Source organism: Zootermopsis nevadensis, unplaced genomic scaffold, assembly GCF_977971745.1.
Source record: "Zootermopsis nevadensis isolate Lab colony 2312 unplaced genomic scaffold, Znev_1.0 Znev_ptg000006l, whole genome shotgun sequence".
Classification (NCBI taxonomy): Eukaryota; Metazoa; Arthropoda; class Insecta; order Blattodea; family Termopsidae; genus Zootermopsis; species Zootermopsis nevadensis.
Window position 1 is genome coordinate 7,386,632 of NW_028259138.1, and position 25,009 is coordinate 7,411,640.

At 39.2% G+C, this 25,009-nt stretch overlaps 1 protein-coding gene across 7 annotated transcripts in view; it reads left to right on the top strand.

Annotated features, from left to right (window-relative positions):
- Sema1a (semaphorin 1a) overlaps positions 1–25,009 on the top strand; it is a 799,656-nt gene that overhangs the window by 602,553 nt on the left and 172,094 nt on the right. For 5 of the 7 annotated variants that reach the window (XM_022079449.2, XM_087343635.1, XM_022079438.2 and 2 more), the window contains 2 exons: positions 9,512–9,557; positions 24,195–24,257. In XM_022079449.2, the coding sequence (XP_021935141.1) occupies positions 9,512–9,557; positions 24,195–24,257 (109 nt within the window). Of the gene's footprint in view, positions 1–9,511; positions 9,558–11,389; positions 11,502–11,925; positions 12,205–24,194; positions 24,258–25,009 lie in introns of those variants that run through there. The other 2 variants (XM_022079469.2, XM_022079475.2) reach the window with 2 other exon arrangements.

Sequence of the window (25,009 nt, forward strand, 5' to 3'; positions counted from 1 at the left end):
ATGAAAGCCTGTCGTCTGTTGTTCGTTCAGTGGTTGTGGAACGAATGCTTTTAGGATGGGTCGTCACTCACCACGAAATCTTGCGCATGCGCGTATATCGAATTCCTAGCAGGGATTTTCTCCTGATTTGTGTTCTGCGGGTGTTGCGATAATATTCTAGATTAAATCGCTGTGCCGCTGTGAGGTAATCTTAAAGCTGTACCCATTAGAACACATGAAAACCTGTCGTCTGTTGTCCGTTCAGTGGTTGTGGAACGAATGCTTTTAGGATGGGTCGTCACTCACCACGAAATCTTGCGCATGCGCGTATATCGAATTCCTAGCAGGGATTTTCTCCTGATTTGTGTTCTGCGGGTGTTGCGATAATATTCTAGATTAAATCGCTGTGCCGCTGTGAGGTAATCTTAAAGCTGTACCCATTAGAACACATGAAAACCTGTCGTCTGTTGTCCGTTCAGTGGTTGTGGAACGAATGCTTTTAGGATGGGTCGTCACTCACCACGAAATCTTGCGCATGCGCGTATATCGAATTCCTAGCAGGGATTTTCTCCTGATCTGTGAACTGTACATGCTCACGTATCACCTTCCTACGAGGTATGCGGTAGCCTTTACGAAACAGCAGATATTTTATCTTTGGTCTTAAGTTCGGAGCTTCATCTCTGGTCTCGGAGTGAAAGTAGTTTAATTTTATTCAGTAGACAGTCTGACATATGACACTATACCAATCTAACCGAGTCATGCTATAAGATAACACAAAATCCCCATTCGCAATGAATGAAATTAATGTTTAATGGTGGTATCATCTGACTGAGTCCGTCTCTGTACGCCCGGAAAGCTTTGGTGGTAATCTGGAAATTAGTTATAGGGTTTGACCATTTTACTTGGAAACGAGCTGTTGCCTTCTCCTTAATCCTCGTGGATTTTGTCGGAAGCGTTGGACCCATGTCAGGATCCTAACAACTGAATCCTGTGTCGTCTAAAATAATTGTATGTGGGTGTGTGTTTACGAGTGTGTTGTGCATATGCTTCCGATATTTACCACCAAAGAAAGAAGTTAGAAAGCGACAGAATAGTTTCATCTCAAAACAAAAAAAGTTTTGAACGGATTTTGATTTCATTTTGATATCTGAAGGGGCCTTAATGATCGGGACAGTTTTATTCTTGTTCATATCTGTAAAGAGAATGAAGTTTAAATCGAACTTCGTAGAATTTCTCAAAAACGTCTTATCGTGGAAAAAGGTAGTGCGTGATGTAAGATGTTCAACTTTCGTTTTCTACATTTTTCTTTGCGATTAATATTTAACGAAGTATAAATAAAAATAATGTACAACCGTGTGTAGTGTGAATAGCCTTACTAGTGATTTGCAATCTATTGCAGCAGTTTTTGATTTTATTTATTTTGAGAAAACACAATATGGAAACAAGATTGTTATACAAACGTGAGACATAAGTTATTTGTTAGAAAATAAATAATAATTTGTATTTATAACTGAAGTTATATTGAAAAGTGTTTTATTCATTACATAGAGATATCATCTTATTCTCGAACTAGTTGAATTTTTGGCTTTTAGAACGTCTCGCATCAGCTCTTATCCAAGAATTGGTCCTTCCATCTCTTTCTGCGTGATCTCAATTCATTTTCCAGTGAGTTTATTGAATAGTGCGAACTTCGTAATGTATTTTTCTGTGTTCTTACTGCATGTTTCTATTTTCATAATAAATATTTGTATATTAAGTCCTGTGAATGGCAGTTGGCCGCAACATTTAAATGTTATGTAAAAATGTTTGTGATAATTAATTTTGAGACATATCCTGTTCATTATTTAAATTATTGAGGGTACACATTTAATGACATCTTCACCGTTGTGAAAACTTCAGTTCTCAGAAACGTACTTAAGTTTCAGTTTTGTATCGTCGGAAATCACAGACTGAAACTGAAGTGTTAAGTTACTGAATATCCTGCTGTTTGATTTTATGAACTTCATCGTGTCAGTAGTTGGAAACGATGTACATCACTTCTGTATGCGTAATTCAAAAGACAAACGACGAGTGTACATAACGCCTTCTGAAGTCATGCGACGAAAATGCGTCATGATCACAAGTTAACCTGTATTATATTAGATAGTTTCTTAGAATGTGTCGGTAAATTTGGTGACGGCCGGAGAAGGGATTATTTCTGGCCACAACTTATAGATCACCTCGAGCTTACCCAGCCTACAAGAGGTGTGTTGTTAAGGTGCGCTGTTCCCGTGTCATCGTCCTGATGATGGAAGCATCAAAAACCTCTGAAACATCGATAAGATTCTACCAGACTACACGGGGACACATTCCAGAAGACAGCCATCTTCGGATTTGTAGTTTCATGCTCGGAAATCCGTAAAGTTGATGTAAATCTAGTGGATTATCGTTAACTTCTGAGAGTTCCATGTCAATTCCATTAGGATTGCCGGATATTCTAACTTTGTATGTGAGTTACAAAGTTCAGAACGGTGATGGCTGATGAATGTAGATGAGGAGGGCCGAATGTCGATGTCGAGGGGTTAACACTGCTTAGTATTCGGGAAGTCCCATTTTCAAATCTCGTGCCGGAGACCGGCTGTCCGGTATGATATTCATCTTCAGTACCTCCTGGTAAATTCAGGAATAATACCTTAATTATCCCGTGACCACTTTCTCTAAGCTCCTTTCCAATTCGCTGCCCTCTCATTCTCCTATAAATCGACGCCATATAATCTGAGCTATTTTCTGTAGCCTGTTCTCGTATGTTGATTTTCTTCTTGTGTTTGGACATAGAGGTTGTCACGTCGGTGAAGATGTCGATTTTGTTGTTTTTGTGCTGACTTTTTGTTGTTGATTGCTATGTTCTTTGTCCTTCTTGTAATTGAACCTATAAATCATTGCCGGGAGTAGTCAGGTAGTTGTGTTTATGAATCAGGATTTCAGTTTCCTGGCACATAGAGAAAAAGTTTTATTAATAATTTTTGTTTTTTGTTTTATGTTGTTTTAAATTACTTGCAGATAGTTCAGGTCACTGCCACGTTTTCATTATTTTTAGCTATATTAAAATTCATACTTTACTTAGCTATAATTTAAATATTAATTTTATTTTTTATGTAGCCTTTCAGCATTTTACAGTAAGAGTAGAGTAATAGTCACTGCCTTCAGTCAGACACAAATTATCCTCATGTAAAATTAACATTAAATCATCCTTTTACTGAACAACGGCGTTTTTATCAAATTCGCCTTTTTAAAAATTAAAATATGTCAAGTTGAACATGGCGTGTGTTCTCTCAACTTCAGCACTTCTGTTTCTATGTGTCTTGCATAGAAGAAAACATATTTTTAAAGACTGATGCTTTTTGACGTTCTCGAGTGTAAAATGGGCTACGGACTGAGTTATTAAACATTATTTGGACAAGTTTCGGCTTCAAATGATAACATTATAGTGGGAAAGATGAAAATTTGCGAGCAAGCCATGTTGATCAACTTCCGGTTCCCCTTTCGCCACTAAGCATTTTTGGATTCAAAGCAAGACTGCGTATGCCCATGCGTGTCTGGGTCGGTGGGTCGGTCGACCCTCGGGACAGTCGAGTCGCGTAGGTAGAGTGCTTACTAAGGTGGTTGTGCTTCGTCCTCAGACAATGCAATCACCATCTCATTATTCCGCCGTATTCCAACGGGAGGCAGCCAAGTTATACGAGAGCTCGCTCGCTTGGTCGGACTCAGGGGAAGAAGAAGATGAAGAAAAAGGGAAAAAGAAGGAAAAGGAAACACTATGTATGCTACTCTCGCACTCGGCCCAGTCCACGTGACGTGAGGTTGGCGAGCACGACCGTCGTAGTGCAGAACCTGAAGATGCTCTTGGCGACATGTTATCTGCTTCGAGACCTGTCTCTACACAGATAAAATCCTGCGGATGAAAAAGTTTTTAGCAAGTTTGGAGCATAGAATCGGGAAATGGGAAAAATAGGAATTATCACTTTCATTTACAACAAAGAAAGTTTTGTATTTCTCTTGAGCTTTCGCGAAGTAGGCTGCATGGCCTTTTTTCGATTCAGAATTAATGCTCAGGCTGTTAGACGTTTCGTGTGGTTAATTTGGCAGGGGACGGGCCCATAGCAAGATCCTAAACTACGTAGGACAACACAACATTGTAAATCGTGGACATACGTAACATCCATGCCTCCAGTGCGATTCGAACCCGCGATCCTACGTTTGGAGCTGTTAAGGCCACGTAGTTGTTGTGTTAACAAGTCATATATTGATGAGTGTTTTATTAAAAAAATAAACAAATATAAGCAGTTAAAAATTAAAGTAACATCAAATACATTACAAATAGAATCCTTATTAAGTGATATTAAGTAGATTTTTGAAATACGAAAAATTGACGACGAAAGGTAAGGGATAGAACTGGCTCATTATGTTTAAAAAATAAAAACGAACAATTAAAGCAGATTTAGAGTTAATATAACAAGTACATGGCGATTCATAGCTTAAGGATGTTGTTGCTGAGATCATTTCGAGCAGAAAATGTAATTAACGTTTTCTCAGTTTTGCCATTTTCGAGTTACGACGTTTCTGCGTTGAAATCGCTTTTATTTTCGTGATTGTCGATTTTTACAAAATTTAAAACATAGCGGAAAAGTGGGCCTCCTGATGATGGAGGCAGCAGGGACATCTGAAACGTTTGTAAACTTCTACCAGACTACACGACGCAACGACCCAGAAGACAGCCATCTTTTAAATCTTCTGTTACTCTCTGGTATTTCCATGTTAAGTGACGTATAGATCAGTTGTTGAGTGATGGTCCTTTCACGGCTTTTTTGTCGAGCTCAGATTTAAAAAAAATCCATGTCCAGAACGGAAGGGCGAATTATTTTAAGCTCATAAGTTATATAGAGTTTTGAGTGCTGTAAGATCCAAAGAAACATCTGAGATGAGAAATGTTTATTGATCTGCTGTTCTCCGAAAATAAAGAGATATAATTATCACGCACGGGGCGTTTATATTTGCTAAAATACTGTTTTAGCTGAAAATTCATTTTTATTGTCGATACACGTTAGCATGTATGAGCCGGGATAGCTCAGTCAGTATAGTGACTAGCTACGGGCTGGACGGCCGGGGTTCGATCCCCGACGGGGGCAGAGGATTTCTCCTCTAGCCTCTGCGTCCAGACCGGCTCTGGGGCCCACCCAGCCTCCTCTACAATGGGTACCGGGGTTCTTTCCCGGGGGTAAAGCCGGCCGGGGCGTGATGCTGACCACTCACCCCCATCTAGTGCCGAGGTCAAGGAAGGGAGGAGCTATACCTCCTCTCACCCCAAACGCCTACATGGCGTATAGTGGGACAAACTTTACTTTACTTTTACACGTTAGCATGTAACTGACAGCGTTATCGATTGTACCCGATCCAATTTAGGCTTCGTGTTTTGGGTTTGAACAGAGGTTTGAAAACGCAAGCATTGATTATATGAAATCTGTAGCTTATATACTGTGATCACTCCGGAAGTCCACATCTTTTGTAATCTGTTCCGATCTGTAAATGACATTTTGAATCCAGTTGTGAATTATAATCAATTTGTAGGTATCGCAGTGGCTTCGGGATTACTAACGCAACGTCACTTGCGGAAGGAAAACACAGTTTTGGTGCTGTGCTGACGCTAATAATTTTAGAAATGCTGGTTTCGATTAAACTCTATATTGTAGACTTACACAAAATTTGGTCAAATCATTTTGATTTTACTTTGGTTTTGTTCGTTGCAAGGTGATTCATCGTCCTTCGTTGTTTGCCTGTATTTATCCATATACGCTTGTTCAATTTGTAGTTTGATAGTCAGTATACTTCGACGTGTATCTTTTGAGTTACATCCTGATAAAAGTAGACTTAGGTAGACTTATTCTATCCGTACTAATGTTGTGTCATAACTCTCAGCATTGCCACATCAGCGCTGAAGTTAGAATGTATGTTTCTCCGAAACGTTTTTATCTACATGGCGTCGCAACCCAGAGGATCGTCATCCTCACTGTCGTGAGAACCTCAAATTCATGATAATTTCATGTTAATCTTCTCAAGCAAAGTTCTGGTCCTTGGAGTCAGCTTCGATCATTGCCAACATGGCTGCCGTCAGAACACTTCACATGGTTACTACGCTGCTGCCATTGAACGGAGAATAATGTTACTTTGTATATTAATGCAATTACACCTCGATTTACTAATTTCCGTTCACTACAAAGAGCCATGTACATTTAAAACAATTTTTCAATTTACGAACATTATTTTTGCCTCAACGAAAAATCAACCTTTCGAATGTCGAACTTCCATTTCGCAAGTAACCATCATCGCGGAAGAATACATGCTGTCAAATGCAAACGTTCATCAACTGAATAGTACTTTACATCGTTAAACAGGTATGAACTATCACAATAGAAGTAATGCTGTTATTGTGGTTATGATTGTGTAATATTTTAACATATGTGGGGAAATTTAATGGATGATTTTTCTGGGAGTCGGTAACCAGTCTAAACTTCTCACATTGAAATTTTAATGATAATTCATTTTGAGCTTACCACCTCACCTTATGAACATTTTTATCGAGCAAATTACGCTCTAAATCGAAATATGGGTGTAACGCTACAATTATATAATTTGTTAAAGTAAGTTCGCCGTCTGATCATCTTTTATCGAAATCATACTCTTTGCACAAGGTCGCTAAGTAGGCCAGCAGGTCTAAACAAAGCGGTTTGTCGAACGTTCTAAATAAGGAGTGTAAAGACAGATCCATTAACACGTGTGTCTGCAGATGTTGGAGCCTCGTAAATAACGTAAGAGCCAGTCATCGCTGGTGTTTGACGAACGCTCTGAAGAGAGAGGGCCGAAGACTGACACGCAGGCCTACAGTTCAAACAGCGTTATAAAGTAACGTAAGAATGAATCGAGCGATCAATCACAACGGTTCGTCGAACACTTCGGAGTATCGAGGCAGTGCCATTGCTGTGCGTCACCCTTTCCCAAGTGCTGCCAACTCACCCACTGTCCTCCACGGTTCTTTTTTTATATATGACCGTATAAGATGGATGTTTTGACAGTGGCAGTTGATAGCTTGGACTACGAGACACTCTCAGCGTGTAAGTTACGATGTGTTCCCTCAACTCCTGCCTACAAGTTTTACACGTGACTATCATTGTCCAGTAGCAGGCTAGCCAATTGAATTCGCAAGTAGATGCTTCCTTCCTCTTATTCCGTGTTCTCCTTGTTCCCTTAACCTGTCATCCACCTCGACGCGTCGAGTGGCTGGCCGCTGTCGTACCCATTATTCATACACTCCAAAAGCGATCTTGTTGTGTAACGTCCTAGTGCTTGAAACCAGTGACAGACTTTTAATAGTAACACTTGTACTAGTAGTTGCTTGTTTTTATGGCCAGTCTTTTGGGCGTTGACAGTTTTCAAACTACTACATCTCTGTTTCCTACACCAGGTCACGGTATAAGATTAAAAATCTTACTCTCTTGTGTGTGCGTCGACGACGTGAATGTCCTTACACGTCCAATTTCCAACATTTCCATGATGACGGACATATTTTCTGTGGATGTCAATTTTTTTTACTGTTTTTCTCATCATTAGGTCTTCTTAAAGGAACACAGCACTCATCCATAACAGTGCTGTGTGTGTCGCATCTTCTACGGGTCGGATTTCGAATTAGAAATCTGTGCCGGGTTTCCAGGCTGTGGTTTTTATGTGATTTTGCTGTCTTTCCAGGGAGTGCCACATGCTTGCCTTGTTCAGAGCAAGTTGTCAGTAATTTGTTTTCAGAACTATTTGATCGTTTTTGGTCGTGGACTGAAAGGGCTGTTGAATGTTTAAAGTAGTTGAAAAGTATCAGTGTTACCAAGTATATTTTCGGCTTCCCATTGATATAGTGGGTGTAGGGAGGGGGTATTGACTAGCCAATTGCATATTGCTGTAGTTTATTATTTATTTAGTGTTCTGTGTGACGACAGGTCCATATGAACAGGATCCTTCCATCCTTTTCTCGGACTGGGACCTGTTCATACACGTTCTTGGCAGATGATCCAGAAGTGGTTTGCCATTGCCTTCTTCTGTGTGTGAATGGAGTAATTGTTGGGATGCCACGGAGAAACCGGGGAAGCCCCCGGAGGAAAACTCCGTGTTGCCTAGACCACGGCCTTGCCCAACACAAGTTATAAATTCGGGCACCGCCGGGAATCGAACCCGAGACCCCAGGATTACAAGGCCAGCGTTCTAACCGCTACACCACCGTCGTATAAAGTACCTCATCGCCGTGTATTGTGTTAAGGTCTATAGAAAATTCGCTTGAAAAATCATACATACTTACTGTCAGGCCTGTTTTGAACACAATTCCACAACGCAGTTTTGTGTTACAACTTATGCAAGTGTGTGGCTGCTATAGTGATTCTGTGGAAGTGAAAGATATCCAGGCATAGAAATGTAGGCTGTGCATGAAAGTTACATTACAGGAAACAGTATCATCAGAAGATGCAGAAAGCACATTTGTGTCGCTCTGTTACGTTACGAGGGGAAGCGAAGAAGGCAAAAGGAAAGTTGTGTTGGCAACATTGGCGGATGTGCCTGCGGTCATTTGCACTCGATTATTCGTTTTATACTCAGTCTTTGTTGTCTGATATTGTGACACGTACACGTACACCAGAGTATAACGATCTGTGATCCGATCGTTGCAATCACATGATGTGAAAATAAATAGCGTTTACGGTTGGATAACAGTTGAGTATGGGAAGTTTAGGAACGGGTGGAAGTATTCGAATGAGAATGTAATATGTGTTGAGGATTCGGAGAAGATCGGCCATTGTATTCGAGACAACTAAAATGTCAGCTTTGATAAAATTACGTACGGAGGAAACGTTGAGAGAATGTCTCAAGGGCAAACCAAAAATATTTTATTCTGATGGAGTCTGGAAATTTGTGGACAATTGGGTCAAATGCTTTTAAAAGCATGGCTGTGAAAAGAAATGTGTTAAGTAATAACCCTTTTTACATACACGCTCAGAACATAACAGTGTCTGCTGTCTGTGATAATGCGTAATTCACTTCTTTTGCTTATGGTGTGTCGTGTCCGGACTTGAAACAGCGAACTGCCAACTCTGTACACCTTTTTACATGTCTGAAAGTATTTGTCCTTTGTGTTAATGTGTTCCAGGGGTCTGTCTGTGGTCTGGGCCGTACTGAAGATGGGTGGATGATTGCGAACTGTTACTGGAGAGAGACTCAGTCTGACTATCTGTCTCTCTGTCTGTCTTTCTCGTAGGACTGGACTGGCGATTAAATACGTCCCTTGGAAATAGATTGTCCGTGTAATCACATCAAGGTTTTGCTTTCCTGTAACTTTGTTATTGCACTGCAGTCTCGCTGCCTGCCTGTCTGCTGGAGTCGTCGTATCTAAGAGAATTCCTCTCCCCTCCCAGTGCAACTAATCGAACCGATAATTAATGTCGCTCTGTTTCTCTGTCCATTGCAGGAATTTGGTGTACAATCTAAGCCTCACGGATCTGTCAGAAAATCAGGTGAGTGTTACATCCACAGTGTGTAGTTTCTATATCGTAAGATTTTATTACGGTTTATAAACATTTTTGTAACTAGTGACGTAAGTAAATGTGATTTCAGTTATTCCCCAAAAAGAGTTTGACTGTTGATCTGTCACATTACAGAGGTTTGCCCATTGTTTGAAGTATATTTGGTGTTCGCCTAAACGTTATGGGAGTTGTCGGTACTCTTGCTTTAATAAGACTGATATTTTTACGTGTTGTTTTTATCTTCAAAATTTATGGTTAGTGTGAGGGTCGAACCCAAAATCCTTTAAATGGTAACAGTGTAATAACCACAGTCCCTGTCAGGGTGGTAAAACGTTCAGGTCTGATTCTGGCCATAAACATCGATCACGAAAATTAAGGGAGTGGCGGGGGGGGGGGGGGGGGGGGTTGAAGTTTTTTGATAACCAATCATTTAAAGGCTGTATAGAACCAATTTCCGAAACGTCTTGTAAATCAATTACATTAGCCTTTTTCTCCACAGTGGACGGTGTTCAACACGATCGTCTTTTGAATATCTTGAATGTTGAGACAAGTTAAGTAATTATAATGAATAACGTCTACATATTCTAACCGCAACTGACAAGCAAATATTATGGGGATCGTGTTGCACCGTGTATTCTTCTTGTAAGCGAGGTCTCGGGTGGAATAATTCGTAACGCATAATGGCTGTGCTGTTTTGAAAATTCACTGTAGGCGTGCCTTAGAAATATATATTTTTTTTTATTTTAAAGAGTAATGCTAAGTAACATTCGAACTGACAAAATTTTGTTCCAAAAATTCATTTTACCTATTTCGATTTGACAGCAATTTTATGTAGGAAACAGCGCCTTTTCTGTTTTGCAGATTCCAATTAGATAATATAACATGGAACAGGTATAGATTCTGTAATGAGTTTATGAGTTCGTGAGGTGAGTGTGATTTCCAGTTTACTATCACGGGGCATTTCTTGGAAAGTTTATGAATTAGCCTTTTAGTTGGCCAAGAAATTCCCCGTTGTATCAAACCCTAAGTTTCATTACCGTGTTCACAAGAAACCAGCTGTTGGGTCCTCCTTTGAACCAGTTTAATCCAGTCTAACCCTAAACATATTTTTTTTCCTGATTCGGCATAGCCTTCCATCTATGTCTGTGTCCTCCATGACTTCTCTTCAGATTCTCCAACCATAATTTAATCACTAGGCTATATTAATTTTTGGTTTGGGTACAAATTGTGAAGTTTCCCGTCATGTAATTCTTTCCGATGCAACTATTCTCAATACATCCAATCACGTACGCCTAACCTTTCCGCGAGCCGAAGCAACCTGGGAAACTCTCCGCTAGGTGCAGCACTGTCAAGTCCAGTATAATGGGTTCACTGCACCGGGTAAATGGGAGCGAGATAGGTTCGCAGAGTAAAGTTTCCATAGACCATAATACAACATATTCATAAGTCATGACGCATTATTATAAGGCCACGGACCTGAAGCTTATTTGGTATGAACATCGTTTCACCATGGGGGTACTCCCTTATTTTCGTTTCTAATTTATTACGAGTCATAGATAAATTGACTGAAGTGTGTGGTAATAGATTTTACAAAAAAAATCCATATTCTTTTAAATCTGTTTTCGTTTGTTTCGTTGGATATAAAACAAAACGTCGAAACGTTTATTTAATTTTCGGCTACAGGGCAACGGCAGTGGTCCTGACGCGATTTGATTATCCCTCAAATCAGCGCTCCCCGCCTCGACACGTCATTGGTTGACAGTCACGTGTTTGCCTTTTGCTTTAATTCCCAACGTGCCGCTGTGTCACTACTAGACATGCTAGCAAATACTCTGACCCCTGCTAGATTAGAATGCTTCGACATTTGGAGTTCAAATGAGTGCATAGCAGCAGCGCTGTGTCCTTGCTCTCGAACCGGTGGTTCCTACGTCACAGGTAGGCAGGAGCGGAGATTGTTACGCTGGTATAATGAGCCGTTGAATTTAGTAATGTGAGATTTTGTATGGATCCAGATCGTACACATACACTTCGTGGAACGTTATTTTATTTGTCGACAATTAACAAATTTCGCGACTAGCGAATGTTTGATGTAATATAATCAGAATGCGAGAATTAACAAAGCGTAATTATGTGTATCAGTGCACAAAAATTGATTACAAATTACATGTTTATTAATTTACATACTGAAATGAATTTGAAAGGAAACAGTTACTGTTTCTTCGCAGAATGTTTTGTTAATTTGCTGTGTAATTCTTATGCATTGCAGTCCGCTGAGTGTGGAAGGCGAAAACACCAAACAAAGTAGTCTCTTTTCATTAATTTCAATTACCGTTTCTAAAAGAATGTTCCATTCGACTCCTGTCATTTGTAAGAAGCTTCGCTACGCGGAGCTATACCAGAGTTCCAATTCAGACATTAGTGATTCAATAGCGAATTGGTTGAGTGAGGAAATAGCTTTTGCCTGCTACGATTTCCCTTAGTGATAAATGGTTTTCGCTGAATTACAAACGAACGCTGGAAGATGGCGGCGACAGGAAGAAGATGGGGGGAGTGGGGTGGGAGCGGCAGTTCTAAGAAAGCCAGCTACAATTGAGACACGAGTTCAGACTCGTAACAGCAGGACGAGAGAGAGAGAAAAGTGAGTTATCTTTGTGGGGCTGAAGTTGTAATTAATTATCATCAGTGAAACAAAACAAGCCCCGAGGAGAGATGGAAGCAGAATTACAATAACTTGCGGTACTCGTGGCTTGCCATTTATCGCTGTTTTGGACAGACACCATTTAAACTCATTGATTCTTAAGTAAACATTCGCATGTAACTACAAATGACGATCTGTTAATATGAAGGCTTTAGACGTGGTATCCGTCTCTTTGTGGTGCAGAACATAATTAAATTTATATAACAAATACAGAAGAGAGTAAACACTGAATCTCTTTTGTTTGCTTTGATCAAAATTTCACGTGTATATGTGGCGTATTTAACTACGCTGGCAGTCGCTTAGATTATATGGCGTTGGGGGATTGTATGATTAATAAATAATGAATTGAAAGGGATGTGGAAGGCGTCGTGACTTAATTTCAGGTAGTCTGGCATTTTCTGGGAGAGACTGAGGAAAGCTTTGAGACCTCATTTAAGATAGCTGGTATCCAGGCCACGTATCAACGTTTGTAAAGTCAAGTTGGGGTCTGTCCACTAATCTATGTCTAATCTCCGACATTTCGCAACGGATTTAATTTAAATTTAGAATTTTGGGTATACGCTGAAAGTTTCTTGTTGATTTAATTAACGTTCCTGTTTGCCAAACTTTATAGTGTCACTGTTTAAGAATGTCCTTTGTTTAGTACTTCGTTTAATTTTTCCATTTACTAGCTTGAGAGCGAGTATGCCTGAGGAAAATGGGATAGGAATAGGACTGTCTTGTTGAAGTGGTCAGCAGATGACGGATTGTGGTGATTCTCATCTGCGATTTGAGGTTCTCACTTCAATTTTGGTCTCTTGGTTGGGTCGTAATGGTATGCAGACATTTAGGCAGTTACCAGCGTTTCCGAATAACATATCGCCTTTATCTTCAGGGTTAAAGGTTCAATTTGAATTGTAAAGGATTCCGAAGGATGCGATTGTTGCTTGTTGGAAGGAATTGTCTTGGAATTAATCTGAAGACACGCACGAAAACCACGAGAAACCTGTCAGGATGTCCAGTTGGCAGACCAAGCTTCTAACAGGGTACCTTCAGAATAGAAGTCTTAGAATATTACCTTTGCATAGACTTGCTCCATTACTGTGACTTCATTCTGCACGAATTGAGTTCAGTTACCTGTAGTTCGATCCAAGCTGACCCAGGAAATGAGATGGTCTTTAGGCTAGGTCTTCATGAGTTTTGGTGGGTCACAGTAACAAGCCAGGCTTGAGGCGAACACAGAACTGAGAATTACGCGTTGCCTTTCTGTCAGTTTAGTTGTGTCTGTGCTAGTTTACGATCATACGGCTCGAAATCTACACATCATCGAAAACTATTATTTAGGATTTTAAGTTTTCACGGCGGTGAGTCTGAAGATGCCTGACTTCTGAGTTGTAGCGTCGTGTAGTCTGGTAAAAGTTGACCAACGTTTTAGAGGCCCTTGCTGCCTGCATTGTCAGGGCGATGAGTAAGCCGCGTTTGGAATCGGTTTGAGGCTCTGCCCTGATATGGACGCAGGAAGGACCTCTGAAACGTTGGTAAACTTTCACCCGACTGCACGGCCCTACAGTCTTGAAGCCAGTCATCATAGAACAGTTATTCGAAAATGAATGCTGGTGTTTATCGGTATTCATAGGAATTGCAGAAAGAATTTTGGACGCCTGCTAGTCTATAAATTCCCCCGCCCATACGATGGCGTTAGAAAGAAATGTAAACTAGAAATTATAGCATAATATTTAGTGTTCCATGTATGTTTATATACTACGACGACGTTAAATTTACGCTCATATGATATTAGAGGTCCTCAAAGCAGCGTAAATAATCTATATTGGACTTATGGCTTGTAACACCACGTTGAGTTGTAACTTCATACAACGTTTCGGCTGAAAATACTGCATCCGTTTTCAGGACTATATTTGGTAGATATTAGTATTTCGGACGAACACATTCAGGGCTGAAGTTGGAGGCAGTATGTTTCTCCGAAACGTCGTAATCTCTGTTCATACTGCCTTACAACGTAGAATTCCATCATGGACACACTTTAAATTTGTTAGATGAACCTAAACGTTTATTACTTTCGTCGTATTTGTGGTCCTAATTGTTAACATGCGAGAATATTTTCTGTACAAAATATTTTAAGTGGTTGTGTTCAAGGTCTATCGAAAGAAGAAATTTGCAAGCCTAGCTTTAGATGGTTCCACCGTTATCGTCAATAAATCGGAAGATAATACATCTCACAGCCGTCATCTTGTTTTACATTCTAAAAATGCTCTAAAACTGCGTATTTGTTGACTATCTAATGTCATACAAAATTGTCAGGTCCCTAGATAATGTGTCACTAGTGTCGCTGTCATCCCAGAATTTCGCTTGGTGATATTTAGAGTAGGAAATTAAAAAAGAGTAGACATGGGGTGGTCTGTAGTTGCAAGTTAAGGGAAGAGGCCATAATTCAACCACCTTGGAATTATTTTATAATACATATACGCTAAAACGTGTTTTAGAATAATTGAACTGATTGAAGTCACTCGTCTACCATCGGATTCGGGCAGTATTGTTCAAATAGATTATATTGGTTTATCAGTAATTTGACGTTTGTACAGTTTGTCATCCATATCTGATAAATCGATACGACTCTCTGGTAGCTACAGCGCACGATACTAAGTCTGCTAATAATCCTTCGTCTTCCTGTCAGTTCGCGCACTATTAGCTACAGACCTGTTAATGATTGATACCTGTGTCCCATCTCTCCTAATTTTGCAACCTGTAAATGGTCTGGCGTTAAAATCTCGGCTCAGATACCTACTATACTGAGTGACCATTTTCGTGGTTTTCCTCAGTTCCACCAAATGCTGGGGTATTATCTTAAATTAGGTTAACACCGCTTTCTTCCATATGCTTTTTGATTCAGTATTCGTATTATAATTTTACGCTGTGTTGTCAGAGCTACTGAAAGCGTTGCTAAATAAATATAAATTTATCGATTTTCTTACTTAATTTTTAAATAGGTATTATCGCCGCTGGCAATATTTGTTTTTATAATTTTTGAAGGCTGCTTAAACCTTGGGGTGTTCTCGTATCCATGTAGCCCTCTGTATTTCCATCATAATTTATTTGGGCTCAACTAAATTTGTTTAATCTCAGTACTCTGAAGAACATTTCCGTGTAGTGTTAGAGAATTACATGAAATATTTCCCGAAATGCTTTGTCGCTTGCGAATTTACAGCCATTTCTAATAGATCCTGTTGTTTTCTTACGTATATCCCCAACATTAAGTAATGTCGTTTGGTGTAACTGTTACACTTAACACTTCAGAAGTGCAAGACCAAGTTGGAGTTAGCGAGGGATATTGGAGGCCATTATGAATCTGATTTTGCCTGGGTATGAGCTCGCTAAAGTTTAACCTCGACAAAATAACTTTTCGCAGCCTAGTAGCACGAAACTCCCTGTGCAATGTAGTGAAAGGCAGAGAAATTGAAAAGCGTATGATGTGTATTGCTAGTGTTATGCCTCACAATTTAAAATTTTCAGTAGTTTTATTATCATTTGCTTCAGTTCTTATTTTAATCGTCAGCTGGGGTATAATTTTCTCTCGTAATACGTATCCTTAATCTAGTAAAATATAGGCCTATATACTTAATTTATAAATGCGTTCGTTGTTGTTCTAATATGATGTTAATTTAGTAAGTCTACGTGCTGGTTCTTGCAGAATTAGTTGCACCAAGATATCACATTGTGTAGTTTTATTCAACATATGTTGTTTTGTCTTCATATGCCTACATTCTTTTAGGGCAAGAATTCATGTTTTGGTACATATTTATGGCGATATGTAGTTTTGTAACTCCTTTTCGTGAAGCGAAATTTTGTAGTATTCCGTCATGTGTCTTTGACAAATTGGGTTGTGCTGTGGGTGAAAAACGTTTGCGGAGCTCTCGTATAGAGCCAGGAAGCATTTTTCCTTGCATTTCGTTAAATATGTGTCATATAAAACACCAGGCTAGGCCTTTGACAATTTTTTCGTTGAGTGAGCATATTGATAGACTTTAGAATTCAAGTGTAGTTGGCCTGAAGGAATTTAGATTGATATAGTAGGAGTTGGGATAAGAAACAGAACTTTGTTTTCACAAGATATGTAATGCATGACGCTTTATTCGTGTTCCGTGTGCTGTGTCAATTTGAATAGATGATGTAATAACTAATTCCACGGAGCAGTCTTCCTGGAAACTGTAATAGTCACTCTGAGAATATATTCCCCGCCCTTCCTGCAACCCAAAGGTAAATGATCATGTTCACAGGAGTTCGCCAGATGAATCAAGTCTTCCGTTCTTAAACTCAATTTCTGTAAAAGGCATATTATTAATACCGTCCCATCCTCTCCTTAGCATCGTAAGTCGTCGTTTTCTTAAAATTTTGTATGAATTGCCCATTCTCTTTGATTTGATTATCAGTAGTAATAGAATTTTGTGAAGGGCACAAACTATTACTCGTAGTTTTAGATACAGAGTAAGCCCTTATTTTAAAAGTAAGTTCAGAATGCTGTTTTGATTGACATTATTACGTAGGCCTTTCTGATTGTGTTACTTAATCTGATACAGAATGTTTTATTGGCCGCAAATAGTATTGGAGGTTTAGTTAGTAGGGATGTTATCATATTTATAAAACAGTTACGTAGGAATTATATAAGCAGTGCATTTTCACAGAATTGTTTCCACGATGAAAAGGTAATTGAAAAATTAAAGTAGTGTGTTTTATAAAACAAATTGTTATACGACAGTGGTAATTCCTGTTCGTTTATTCAAATAAGAAGTCTGTACAGTAGGAAATAAGACAAATTGAAGCTACTAAAATTTTGATGCAAATAGTAGACATTACAATGAGAAACTTAAATCGCATTAAGCGTGAAATTATTTAAAATTGAATTGAAGACTGATGATATTACTAGTGCGGGGGGTCCGCAGTGACCGCGCGGTCTGAGGCGTAGGCCTTGTGCCGCTTGGTCGCTGGGACCGTGGGTTCGAATCCCACTGAAGCCATGGATGGTTGTCCGCGTTTTCCTGTGTTGTGCTGTCCTGTGTAGAGGTAGAGGCATTGCGACGGGCCGATCCCTCATCCAAGGAGTCCTACCAAATGTCGATAGATCAAGCCAACGAAAAGTTGGGACCCACAGTGCTCAGGCACTTGAAGAACGGGTCGTTCCCAGTATCCAGATATTAGTAGTGATGATGATAATGACGATGATATATACAGTGGAACCTCGATATAATGCGAGTTTCGGGGGTCAGCTTCAGTACCACGTTACCCGTGCTATTTGTGAAATATGTAATGGTATTGGGGGGCATGATAACAGTCGCGGTATATCGAGGTTCCACTGTATTGAATTTCAGTTTACAAAAGTAAGTAATAGGAAACTATTTGAAGGATCAAATAAAACCGAGTCCCAAATAGTTTTTAGTTATGATTCGTGAAAAAATTGTGTTGGCACAAATATACCTGAGAAGAATGATAAACCAAAATGATTTTAAATGATACGTAATAGGGAATTAAGTATAATTCTTGAAGTAGATGTTACTGGTGCTCTGGTCCCCTATGCAGGGTCAGTCTTAGACAGTAAAGAACAAAACGTAAGTCGTCTGCAGATCAGCTGCCATGGCCACACTGTCGAAGACATTTTGCGCCATTCCGTATCGAAGCCTGAAATCTGGGATCGTGATTGAGCCCAGTCAGTTTCGGAGGCCTGTTGCTATGGAATGCATTTTCTGCCTGTCCACTGGGGAGAATGTGCGGCATTCGTTCGTCAGGCTAGACCGCTAGACAAGTGTGCGAGGATGTTCTGGCAGGCGCGACGTAATGAAATAAGGTCCTCACTCCGCCCTCCTCCCTCTAGTGCTTCGCCGTACCGCGGAATATATTCTCATCGCGTCCTGTGCTGATTGCAGAATCTATGCAAACCGGACAATGCTTGATTGGTGCACGGTGCCACTTTGAGGGCCCTTTTCAGCCATCTCCCTCTCGCAACACCATATCCTCTCTCTTCAATTCAAAAGTGACATTATTCATTCGGAGTAGCACAGTTAGACCGAGTTTATTCTTTCTGGCATTCCGCACTTTTGTCTCATTCTGAAAACGTTCTGTGGTTATTCGTCTAGAAGCGACAATTGTTAGTCCGATATCAAAATGTAGTTTTATAGAAAGATTGTTTTATTTCGTTCTGTGCCCGACGATTTAAGAACAGGTCTAAATTTTAAATGAGTTGAATTTGTTTTATCAGAGACTGTCAACATAATAACTTCGATTTCTGTAGTCCCCGTTCGATTGGTTTAAATGTTGTGTTACTATTTCACCTTACAAATTATTTATGATACCGATAATAAGTTAAAATTAAGCCTTCAAAAATGTAGTAGGCTTTTCAGTGCATAGGCCGAGAACATTTTAAAATAATTCCAGAGTTTGTCATCAAATATTTGGTATTTGTATGTGAAAATAATGTACCAAACTTGTCGCTTATCACCACGGCAAATTTCGGTTGGAGGAGACGGCCTTTAGATGTGGAAGATTGCTGTTTGAAAGTTGAGGATGTATTAGACCGAGTGCTGGCAGATCCTCGCCATTATATCGATATGACTCAAAGGGCGTCCGACGTGTACAAATTGCTAATATAAACAGAGGGATGCAAATATGAATATGAACATAACTTGCTTTAAGTATTAATAATATAAAAGCTCCATTTACTGTAGTAGACATTCTTGAACATCTGAAGTTCTTAATCGGTCGTTTCTAGTACAATGTTGGTTTAGAGATAAACAGAAATAAATGTATGTATGTATGCTTTATTCATCATCGAATGATGATTATTGTTTGTATCACTGATTTTGAAATACGTGGATGGAAATAATCGTGGCCTTTTTTTAAATACTGCCCGATTCCTTGATTCAGGCATTGAAGAAATTCACGAAACATTCCAGAATAGTCTGTCTTGTGGCCGTGATCTGAACCCGGAACCTCAAGATTACTAAGCAGGATTACATTACACCTCGACTTAATGTGCAGACTTAGTGAACTCGTGGACAAACGTGTGGGTGACAGTCAATAAATTGTCTTCGTATTATTTTCGAAAAGTCTTAGAAACGGTGTCGCAAGTTTGTAACCAGTAGCTTAAGGACAGCTGTAATGCGCCGTTATGTCGGCAATGTTCTTTGTTGTTAACTCCAAGGAGCAAAGTTTTCAGTAGAAGCTGTTAGTCGCTTAACTGGTGAAGACATTTCTCTCCATTTATAGAATTACAAAGATTAGTACCGCGTTCATAACCCGCCACTTGAACCTATCTTGATACAGTATAATGCAGATGTCACATGTAAATTATTTATTTTGATACTGTACCCTCGTCTCTCGAAGTTCTCCCAAGCGGTCTGTTCCCTTCAGGTTGTTGTGTTACATTTCTGTATGTACCATTGTACCTGCTGGCTATTTTGTGCTGTGAGTTCGTCCTGCATTTTGTTGATGAAACATGAATATATAAGTAGTGTTCTCTGCGTTCATTTCTGTAAGTTAACACATCTAATTACTAGCTATATATCTTCTTCTTGTCTCTCTCGTGTTGTATATATTTTCTCCCACTAAATTATCAGCGGCACAGTCTAGCAGCAGATGTTTTCTACTAATTATATTCTTACATGTTTTATTAAATCCTCCTAGTGGCGACGTGTAAAAGCACTGACGATAAAACATCCCCATGTTTCAAAACTTTCATTTAGGAAATGCATCGTACAGATTCTTATCTTTCTGGACGCGTAGCGGCCCTTCTGCAAAGTAGGCCTACGCTTAGGCTGTTATAAGACTTGAATTAAGGAAGTTGAATATATGGATTATGAAAATGTATGGGTCGTACGTATGAGATGTTTCTGATTATTCATCAGAAAATTGTGTGAGGTTGACGGAAAGGAAGTTTATAATTCTAATTTAGTAGCATTTTCTTCGTGGGCAATTTTAAAATAAATCAGTGTAGCTTGTGGTCATGTGTTTACGGATCCTGCTATTTAGAAGAGTTGCTAAGAATGAAAAACACTTGCGTGCTAAATGTACGGGCATCATACAATTCAAAATTTAATACAATTTCAAATATCTTCTCTCCATCGTACGATTGTGGTCGACCGATCGTTGATACCTGATTGTGGTTGACAAAAGTACGCGCCCTGGGTTTTTAAACTTCGTTCTTTCTGATGCTGATGACTGAGAGAGATTCTTGACGCCAATTGGTGGTGACGTGTTCGACATCAAAACTCCTGATCATTGGTTCTGGATAGATGAGAATTTCAAATGTCAGTTCCACCCGCTGTCAGGTTTTCCAAGCTTCTGAGTAATGCTATTAGACAAATGTCAGAGAAAATGTCCACTGGAGAAAACAGCGAACATCAGTGCGTCGGCTGTCTCGCGATGCTGAGCGTCCCGTGTTTAGAGTGAAGCAGGTCTCTGGAGGAAGTGGGCTACTGTACGTTCCAGTCACGTGTTGTACGTGTATAATTGCCCTTACGATGAGCTGCATATCTGTTAAGCGTTTTGTTTGCAAAGTGATTAAGCTTAAGCTTGTAGGTTTATAATTTGGCGAGTACATTCTTAGTGCATATAATTGTACTTTTATTTTTAGTTATGTGCTGAAGTTATTGAAATAAGTGCAAATTTGTAGATCTAGGCCGTCTGTCCGTCCAACCCTTCACATGTTTAATCACCAAAATTAATGCAGTGTTAAGTTAATTAAATTGTATTTTTCTTTTTATCGATCCATAATAACCCATACTTTGCTTCCAAACTCATGCATTTTTATTTTCATGGCATAGTACTGTTGAATGTATATATGTACAGTAGATTCAGGTTAATTGGACTAGTCGTTTATTTGGGACAGATCTTAAAGAAAAAACCTTTTCAACTCTTTACGTGGAACTTCGCATAATTGGGGCAGCCGCTTAATTGGGTCAAAGTGTTCTAGTCCCGATGTGTCCCAGTTAACCGGAAACCAATGTATATCTGTTTATTGCCCATTTATATTTACCAATTAAATTATATGATTAATCTGCACCAGTAGATGATTTGTTAATTTAGTCCATGTCTCATGCTCTCATGATTTGCTTAAAGTGTATTTTGTAGCGAAATTTAAAAAAAATATATTGGGGTTAAAATATCTCCCATTTTAATCCGCTTCGCAGTGCAAATAAACTTGCATGAACTTTACATAGCCTTCCTGGATATGTAATATATGACGGGGCAGTTACGTCCAAATTTCTGGGTAATAGAAATGCAACTTTCGATCTGTGGTCTACGGTGACTATTTTGCAGAATGTGTGTAATTATTTTTCAGGAATCTCCTATATTGCTCTTGTAATGTGACGTATGCTTCCGCGTAGCTTCGGCTGTATTTACCTCTGCGAACCGGACGAAGTTGGAGATAGAAATTCATATTTTAGATTAAATCTTCCGTTGTACAGGATTTTCATTTCACCTCCTATGAAACTACAGATGTTAACGATACCTGTCAGAGGGGACTTCCAGCTCTACATGGAATCCGAATCAAGGTGTTCCCCATATACACAAAGGTTATTAACTTTGTTACAAGTGACAACGACATGCGGAAGTGATACGGACTGCATCTTTCTTGTGTTGGACAGAATCCTGCTGGGGTTATCGATATATTTCATCTTGGTGCTTTAATTTCTGTTTCATCGCTATCGATTGTCACATGGTAACCACTTACTCAGTTTTTAATTAGCTTTATAAATTGCTAAATGATCTCGGATTGCATTAGGGCAGTCAGCGCCTTCAGGAACATCAAATAGCTACAGGTGATGTTCTTAATGCAATAGTCAACCTTGATGAAATTCACTTCCCAGCCTCATCTGGCAGAGGATACGAATTAGAGATTCGTTGCCCGAATGTTTCTACTGTTTACTGCGTGTTTCCGCCTTTTTTTTTATCACCAGCTCTCTTTTTCTCTTTTCTGACATGTACTTTCTTGTACCCCTTGTTTCTCTCTGTTTAGTAAACTGCACCAGAGCACAGAATCAAATTAAGCAGGCGCACGTCTGAGCGAAGTTGGTGTTGCGTGGCTGTATACCCCGCCATTTTCCACCATCGTAATCTAAATATATCCTAATAATCTGTGATCCTTACGCTAAGAGCGTATTGTGTTTCTGTTCGCCCAACAGTGCTAACCCGTTATTTAATTTGACGAAATATTTGTTGTTCCGCTTTGCTGACGTTGTTTAACTTTTCTATTAAAGCCGACATTAAACGAGTTAGTTGTGGTGTCTGGTGTTGAGCATTCTGTAAGCGATTCATTCCACGGAGGCTTCAGGACTCACGTCTGTTTCAAGACGTTCAAATGGAGGTTCCTATTACCGATAAGAACTTACTGAGTAGAACAGCTGATGGTGCCGTTAACCTGATATTCCTCTCCAATATTGGTGATGGAAGGTGATGAAAAATAGATACACGGACAAATACATGCCCATGTAAGTACGTCAGAAAATTAGGGTTTGTTTCAATTACGTGACTGATCTGCGAACTTGATGTCAAAAGTTCGATTCTCGGAAGCGACAGAGTTTTGTAACGTTGCCCATATCGACTCACAATCTTTGGTGTATGTTGGCCGTATCTACTGCGGTGATGTCCCTTTTTTATACTTCAGTTTGGTTTTTATTCTAGCAACTTCAATTGTGTTTCATAAGATGCTGTTATTATGGTTTGTTTTTGTATATAATTTAAACTTTGAACATAATCTTCGTGACGTTTCGTTCTTCTGTCATTAATTATGAAGTGCGTTATGCACTGTCCGTATGTTTCATTTTCGTTGATTTAAAATGTACTTTGTTCATGGTTTCATGGCATCTGGTGTTCGTGTATGTTTTTATATCGGGTATCACAGACTTCCTCTCGTAACGATTAAAATTTTTTCTTGCATTAGCTGTATTAACACCATAAGCATTTCATGCCTTAGGCCACGTCAGTAGGGTCCTCCCAAAATGTAGTATTGTCATTAAGGCACATTATCTTCATGTATTGCTGTAATATGATGATAATATGCTTTCACTTGTTAATTCTTCATTTTGCTGTATAAATTAACTCAGGAGGAGGGTACTTTCTTACATCGCCCGAATACTTGATTCTTGGGTTGACAATAAATATGTGTTCACATTCTCCGATTAATTGGATTTTTCACTGGTGGATACCCATCCAGGACGTCCTGCCTTTTCTCTGATTCGTTAATGGTTACAAATCACAGTGCCTGGGTCATTAGTGGCAAAATTTCAGTTTTTATTAATTGTTATAATGTAATACTGCTTGCATGCCATAATTGTTTTTCAGGATTACTGTTGTGTATTTTATATTATTTGTACGTCCTTCAGTGTAGATGTATGTATTTGTGCAGGAACATATTTGGTGCTGGATTTGGTGGTAATAAGAATAAAGCAATATTTTTGCTTTCTCACAGTGTAATAATGTTACAAGGCTGCTTATTTATTGTAATTGTCATATGTAACCTTTTCGATGTACGGAGTTAAAATGAGATATAAGAAATAAGGTTATGACTGTTACCTTTCAAAATTAATTGCACTATTCTTTAAGTTCTGAGTTGTTTACCTTCTGCAGTACATCATTGGATTCTGCTCTTAAGAAACTAATCTTCCGCTATCTTAATAGCGCGGGAAGTTCTAAAACAACATGCAAGGCATTTTTAAACGAAAAAATTTTCTGTAAAGTATACCAACAATTTCACTTACAGCATAAGATGCAATTAGACTCACCTTTCACTTCTATAGTTACACCAACATACCTGGATCTAGTAAACACTTTCATTTAAACTCAATAGGAAAGTACTTGACAGTTTAATAAGTCCTGTAACGTGTTAAGTTCATCATCATCAGTATCTGCTGGTAACAACATTGTGTGTTCTGATTTGTTCACAGAGACTTACGTGGTTTTCGCACGAGAATGACGTCAAAATGTGCATCGTTAAAGGCAAAGACGAGGTAAGAAATGCACAAGATTCTTGTGATAATGCATAGCTGGTGATTGGCATTAAATTAGATTTCCGGGAATTTCGAGCGCCTATCCACGAGTTGAGGACAGGCGTTCTTATATAAAACTCACTTTCGACGCATTTAGATTTTAAATTATCATTCCCAGTCTGTCACTTTACTATAATTCAGCGATGTTGTCGATAGGAAAAGCTAATGTTTTTCGAAAGTCATCGTTTGACCTTCAACTGTAGAGGATCGATTAAAGAACGATGTATTTGTCAGATTTGAGGTTTTAACAGTGGCAAGTATGAAGAAGGCTGTCTTCTGGGTTGTTGCGCCGTGTAGTCTGGTAGAAGTTTACAGACTTCTCAGAGGTGGTTGTGTGTCCATCTTCACGGCGATTATCGCAACAAGCACCTCTGAAACGTCGGTAAACTTCTACCAGGCTACTCGGCGTAACAAATCAGAAGATAGCCATCATCATAGGAGATACCACTCAAATGTGTGAGAATTGCAAAAAAAAATACTATTTTATCACCGTACATTTTTAAGGTCGTATTGAGATGATGTACTCGTTGTATCCTTGTCTGTGAAAAAACATTTTAGCACATTGTTTCGTGTTCAGCATATCGGCTTTCTCCACGGTTTATTCTTCATCATTCCGTTTTTACTTTTGGGGGAGTGAGTGGCAGACATGCTGTCCACCAGCTGCAAGACTTTGGTTGACTTCGTCTTTTAGAAATTGCATTCCTTCTATTTTT